The sequence below is a fragment of the Fusarium flagelliforme genome (genome assembly GCF_020744385.1).
Source record: "Fusarium flagelliforme strain FIESC 12 MPI-CAGE-AA-0113 chromosome Unknown B0J16scaffold_3, whole genome shotgun sequence".
Classification (NCBI taxonomy): Eukaryota; Fungi; Ascomycota; class Sordariomycetes; order Hypocreales; family Nectriaceae; genus Fusarium; species Fusarium flagelliforme.
This window is the reverse complement of record NW_025763505.1, coordinates 2,156,431-2,163,422: the sequence shown is the minus strand read 5'-3', so window position 1 is coordinate 2,163,422 and position 6,992 is coordinate 2,156,431. Positions and strand designations below refer to the sequence as shown.

At 48.6% G+C, this 6,992-nt stretch overlaps 1 protein-coding gene across 1 annotated transcript; it reads left to right on the top strand.

Moving 5' to 3' along the window:
• Positions 1 to 719: 719 nt before the first annotated feature.
• Positions 720 to 1,343, top strand: B0J16DRAFT_337788 (uncharacterized protein). The gene has a single exon (XM_046127388.1). It carries the CDS (start codon positions 796 to 798, stop codon positions 1,093 to 1,095), a length of 300 nt encoding a protein of 99 aa, XP_045984599.1. The 5' UTR covers positions 720 to 795; the 3' UTR covers positions 1,096 to 1,343.
• Positions 1,344 to 6,992: the final 5,649 nt, after the last annotated feature.

Below are 6,992 nucleotides of genomic sequence, written 5' to 3'. Positions count from 1 at the left end.
CGCACAAGGATGCGTTCACTAGTCCACATCCTCTATCAAGGCCCATAGCATGAACGACCAAATGGGGCAGGGTCTTTCCATGCTCAACTGCCAGAGCTTGTACTGTGCTAGTATGGAAAGTTTATTCGGTCGCACTTGAGATGGGTTCATTAAACAGTCGCATCTAGTGCAGTCGTGGGCCGTTGAGAAATTCACGATTTGCGAGTCACGCTTCACGCTTTGAGCATTGGAACTCAACGCTGGTCCACGATCGGTCAGGATTTGTCGGGCTCTAGGACATAACTGACATAGATTGGCAATATCGAAATGCCTTATTGGGTACCTAGATGGTTTTCGACGAATAGAATGGCCAAAGAGGCGGTCAACCATTAGATTGGTCGAGCGGCAAAAGACCTCATGGATGCAGACCTGCAAGTGGCTGCCCGCAGCCGGGTCGAGAAGCCCCATGAATGGCGTATCAAATTCCTCTCAACACCAAGTCTCCAGTTCGAAAGCATACCGACATGGTTAGGTAGCACATGTGTCGTGAACTAGGGACTCTGTAGGGACCGGGGGGCCAGGTCGGTGACGTCTGGCAGCGCGGGGGTGATCGTGGGTCTTGGAAGATATTCCGTAATTCGAGGTCACGAGTGTTGAAAGGAGTCGTGCATTGCAGCTTTGAGCCATATAGAAACAGCTCTAGACAAGTATTGGCATGTCTTAATGGCCTTTCAGCTCGTCCGAAGTTTGGTGACCAGGTTATCCTTGAGTGAGACAGACAAATATTGAATCCTGCGGCCTCAGCGTTCAAAAATAATGCAGCGTATTTCGCAGTCGGTACTCAGTATTCTGCAGTGGACCGTAGCATTTTGTCAGGTATCCGACCCGCGTGGTGTCCTCAACGACAATCCTTTAGTGGATATGACAAGGCCATTGTTCATTGATGTTGCTGTCGAGTACGAGGCAATACTCGGTAAGGTACATGCGAGTACCCTCAGGTGGCTGAAAAGCTCTGCTGGCGCTAGGTCGGGTCGCATTGAAATCTGCTGTCATTTGGTGGGAAAAAAGAATCGGTCTGGTGAAGAGGCCGAGCAAGGAGCCTTGTTAGCCATGTAACTGTTGTGTAGTGTCGTTGGAGAAGAAGCGTTTCTGGTCCGTGATTCGACAGACGAGGGTGACACGCTTGCATTAGTGGGTGATGGGACGGGACCAACCGATGAGGAGCTCCTGCCGCGGAGCAGGGGTCAAAGCTGGGACTAGTCCAGAATCATGTTAGTACCCATGCCTTGCTACCCCGGCCTCAGATCTGGATTGGCCCTGAGCCGCAGTTGGCTTGACAGGGAGCTATTGTAGCTCAAGCCAATCAGACATCAGAAGACGATAATCTCTGCCTTCTTCTTCTAGGACCGTTCCAGGGGCTACCCTGTCCTGTCCTAGCGCAAGACCCTGACCCTGACAGTATCCTTGTCCTAAGAGTGATCAACAAAACACCGAACCGAGCGGGGAAACTCGACAGCCTTGGGCTAAAGATGATGTGATAAGCGGACCATAACGGGCATTAACGGACTGCGTGTATGTAATCGCTTGCAAAGGGTCTTGAGAGAAATTTTCGCCATCAGTAACATCATTGTTGGTGGTTGGACAGCACGGACAGTGCCTGCTTGGTGGTAGGACAAGAGATCCAATATCAATCTTATCTAGAGATGTAGATTGCTTATGTTTGTGGAGGAGGCTGACACTACAGAAACCAACAGTCAGATCATCAGTCTCTACCAACCAATTCGAGTCTCTCCTACACCACCATTTCAAGAAAGTATGCAAGACCATATCATTGAAGGTTGAGAACTTGAGCCGGATTAGGTATCATCTGCACCTCGCAAGGTACATTAGCCTATCTTTGATAGTCGTCACGTCTTCTCTGTCTGTGTCTCTGTGAACTATCTCAACTCACAACTGATCAACTAATCATCAATACACGGTCGCATAATTAGCAATTTGCAATGGCATTATCCATATTTATTTCCTCGAATCGAGTCAGTGTGAAGAAACCACGGACCATATACAAATTCATGAATCTTTCCGAGTCTAGTACTGATCTAATCTTTAGTGGCCATTGGATCTTATCACAAAAGGGTAGCTCGTCTCCTAGGATGGTATCGCCTGTCAGTTCTAACATTCCCACTTGGAGTTCTCTCTAGGCCTGAGTGATGGATATAGCTCCCCCGCCAATGCGAGTCATTGCCTTGTCCCCGCTCGCTACTGTACAATTTAAACACTGCCGGTCGACTCCGTCTGTTGGTCGTTTTGTCGTCTGTTCGTTCCGTAGCATCCCTGATCCTTGCTCCCTGCTCCAGCTCTACTGCAGGCATGCTTCGATAAACCAGCTCGACAGACTCTTCCTCGGCTCCAGGACCCGTCTAGGCCGGAGACTTTGGCCCTTCATTCCTATTTTAACATTTAGCCCCCTCATCTTCTCTTTTCGGATACATAATTCGGGCTAAATTGTTCCTTTGTCGCCCACTCGGCGCTTAATCGAGTTTGGCTCAACCAGTGCAACACCAACCGAGCGCTAACAAATCCCATCACATCTTGTCACATCTAGTCTTCACTTTAACGTCTATTTTTAATTTAGCCCGCATTCCCTGCTACATACCGACATAATTTGGCCATGAACATGCTCATATGCGGCCTAAATCTTTATCAATTTGGGCTAATTATGGAAAAACTTGCACTGGGTCTTGCTCAAGTTCGCTTGATGGAGTTTGTCTCCAATAATTGCTCAGCTCCTCAACAACCTTGACTTATGTTGACATGGAGATTCTGCATTCTTTCAACCTACCCTGATGCTCCTTCTCAATCAATGTCTTTATTTTTCTCCGGGTGGTCCGACTTCTCCAATCTAACTGCATTATTGCGCAGCGACCTTCTCATAACAGTTGATGAACATGCTAATATTCTGATCTTCAACTAGCGTAGTAATCCTCAACTTCAATGTAACCGGACTGGAGTAATACTCCGTACTGTGCAAGTCTTATCAAATCTTGTATATCAAAATTTGTCACAATTCACTATCAACCTCAAGCACTATTCCATCAGCATTCCTGCTTGAGCTGACTACCTACCCTGTCAACATGGGCCACAACTCGCGGCCAACCTCGAATGTCACAGCTCAGCCCCAGCTTGATAATTTGATATCACTAACTCTCACCCTCCATTACGACGCGATTCATCTCGATTTGACCGGACAAAACCTTCGTCCGGTCGTGCCATGTCACGTAGTGCTTCAGATGGTCTAGCCTTGTGTGGCTGAAGAAACTTTACTATATACTCGAGATTGAGTTTTGTGCCTTGAATCTTCACAGTGATTGTGTTGGTTGCTCTCCATAACTTACACACCACCATAAACGTTAGTGGGCCTTTCCGTAGCCGTTGAAGGGTCCGCGGAAAGAGCTTCTTGTCCCTGGCGGGCCGGTCCAAACTTAAGATGGACGGGAGTTAAACGCACATCCAGGGTATTGACCGGTTCAGGCTGAACTCTATTACCTGAGTGATGAGACCGCACAAGGAAAGTCGTGCGAATGCGCAATCTGAAAATGGCAAGTAAGTTGTGAATATGGAATGATCAACAACAGAGTCGAGTAGAAGCTGATGCTGGCACAGTACAGTACAGTAGATCGAGGCGACAACTGACTGGGGCCCTTGTCTATCTGTCAGGGAAGACAAGACATATTTGAAGGTTGAGAAGAAAAGCCTCCGGTTGCCAAGACTCATTAGATAGATATGGTAAAATAGTACTGTACTGTGCAACTGAGAGGCGGGGGAGTATATGCGGACTTGGCTTTGCTCACACTCGAATCACGATTTTTGTCCCTCATTTTCCCCGCCCGACCTCCCTGCCATCCATACCTAGCTCTTTTCTGATCCAAATACGGAATTTTGTTCGCTGGACATGGTTCCGCTGCCCAAGCATCCCTTCGAAGCTCCAGAAGCTCACCCATAATGCGACCTGTGATTTCGCCATCCACAGTGGTCGAGAAGGTCGCATTAGTCTGGTATCATGTGAGATTGTGCAGAAGTGAGCTCTGGATGACCCATTGGTTGACACGAAGAAGCTGATGCGTATCGAAACCGTTGATGGGCTTGAGCAACGGAAGTGGAGAGACCGAGAGTGCGAGTAAAAGGTAGAGGGCTGGACGGATTGGTGCGGACCAGGATTGGAATGGCACATGCACACTGTGATGTGATGCTGGGGGGTTGCATGACAAAATGAGAACCGAGAGCTCAGATGTGACGCTTCGAGTTGACTGCCGCATTCGTCGGACGTTTTCTAATCACCTCGCTGTATGTACTGTAGGCGATAATGGCGGACACCTCGGCTTTGCTCTTCAAAGTTAATAATTCGTAGTCGATTCTGTGTGCATAGACTAGGGACTCGGATAATCTCTCAATTTGACTGCCTATCCGCTTTCATCACCTGCATTCAATCCTCGTCGTCAAGTTTCTCACTAAGCAGCTACCCGATATGTGCTGCCAGACAGCACTTTTGTCCGTAGGTGTGCCCTTGCTGTCGGCCGCTCTTCAAGATTGATGAAATCATCCAACTGGACTTGTAGAGTTGGTAAGGGCCAACTTTGAAGTGAGACACCACGATGGCTATGTAAGACATTGTTGTATATTAGCCAGTCCAACACGAATGTCTCGAACTCCCGAAGTTCACGACAGCTAGGTATTGTCGTCACCGGTATGGAATATGGCGTCGTGAAAGCGGGCGGAACAGTCGGTGAGCGTCCGTGAATAAGAGTCTTTCCGTAAGAGACCACGGTCTAATCCTCTATGCAAAGCATCTTCACTTGAAGGCTGGACGGGCATGCGAAGCAAAGCGGGAACAGGGCATTAGCTCGCACAGGCGTAAGGATCCGAAGCCACTATTGCTTAATGCCTGTCTGATTGTTTCCCGAAGTCCGTCAAGGATCAAGCCCAAAGCCTAGCAGCTATCACTGTTGCATCGGACTCAAAGAAAACTGATGAAAAAGAAAAATACTGAAAAGAGCAAGATTTCGAAGCTGGGCATTGACAAGGGTCTAACAACAGATGAGAGTGCACAGACACAGAATCCTTACCGTGAGGCTAGAGGATCGGTTATAGCCCCGCAGAATGGCGATTGACGGACGCAAGGCCAATCGATGTCTCCAAGTGGGATTATGAAATGCTATTGGGTCGCAGAAGAAATTGTCCATCATGGGCATGAAGAACTAAGGCCATGTCTCTCGTGGCATCATGACTAGAGTCATGCTATTGTTGATTAGGCGAAGTGACTCGAGACGCTGGGTGTTTGTAAGTTGCCAGGTCAAGAACAACGCAATCATTGCAGGGCCAGAATCGCATGTCAACAGGCCAGCGCATGTTCTGTACCCATGTAAGTGAAGCTGCCCATAGCCGAGAATTGATGTTGTAGAAGTGAGTTTTGGCAAGATTACCCTATAGCCAAGCACTTGAGAAGGTGTAAGTCGCACTTGCCAAACTTACACCTCATGGCTTCAACTTCGCGCAGTGGGTAGGGTAGGTAGTATCGGGTACTGCTTTCTCAATGCTGTTACTGTTGCTGTGCGACATTGCTTGGAAGGTGCTGCCCAGAACCCGTGCAGTTGCAAAACTGCAGGTCGTACTACATGAGGAATCGTAATTTTCGACCCCGCAACATGAGATCTTCCATTGTCCATCATGGAAATGCAGTGAATCAATGTCGCGTCGCATTGCATCTCAGCCCAGGCACAGAAACATAGCTCTTGCTTATTTTGGTCAGCAGTCGTCGTAGCGACACCTCCATCATTGAGTATCAAAGTGCATATCGCTCTGCTCGGACATGGAATTGCGATTTCGAACCAACCATATCTTCAAGCCACTCACCCTCGCACGACTGAGCCGTCTATCATCTCAATTCCACACAAGGGTATGGCTCCTTGCAACACCTTGCAACGTCTATGATCCCAGATATCACCGATTCAGCTGATGGATTGGGGCTGTTTGCTAATTGACAAGACAGCTTTTACCAAACTACCGCAGGCTAATCCATTTGCAGTGCGACCAAGAATGCGCAAAATCCAAACCCTGGCATAATGCACACCACAATACTCTGTACACCACGTCTCAGTCTTGCTCTCATTACAAAGTCATAAAGTTCGACAAGGAATAGCACAGTATCAGTCAATTGTCACCGCTCTCCCCGAAATATTGCTGTGATAGCCCGCGATCTGTACATGAGGCGACTGGACTTGTCCATGTGAACACGACTGGCCCCGGTCGATTGAGTCACACGAGAAGCAAGACAAAATATCGAAACTTGACCGCCAGTATGAGCAATCCTCATAGTACCATCGAAGAGGCAAAATTCAAGTCTGGAGCCCGCGAGAGATAGACGAATTGTGGATGAGGCGAAACAAGACGAGTCTGGAGCCAACCAAGCGATGCCGCCCAGATCCGCCTGACTTTTGCCGCACGAAGAATCGTGGCGCATGCGAATGTTCGTTGGAAGCAAACAAACGAAGAAGAGAACGGTCCGTTCCACTAGCCTGCCTGTGCATATCTTGTCCCCTCATTTGTGAACAGAGTAATCGTTGGTCACCGTGATTGGTTCTCGAGTGACATAAGGCCAAGACTGGCGTCCGCGTTCACAGTGCCTGAAGAGGAAATCGGAGTTACGAAAAACTGGTGGTGGGTCAAGTAAAATATCAGACAGGGACTTTTACAGGGACTCCAAGCCTGTGAAGGGCCTCATAGCATGGTGGGGGCTCGTAACGTCGAGCATTAAGGGACCCTTTGAGGGCCTCCTTTAGCGGCGACAGGAGCACACCACTAAGCACAAGTCGCCAAATAATGCGAAGAACTCTTCGTGGGGAAAACATACGATCGACTAGTCTTCACCTGCGGCGTGTCGGCGGTTTTCTTAATGCCTGGCACAGCTCGGAAGACTAGCTGCCCGAAAAATGGTGATCTCTTCTGCCAATTGAGGTTGA

Bases quoted from the DNA above. Each gene is read 5' to 3' on its own strand.
- B0J16DRAFT_337788 (XM_046127388.1), top strand. From the start codon at position 796: ATGCAGCGTATTTCGCAGTCGGTACTCAGTATTCTGCAGTGGACCGTA.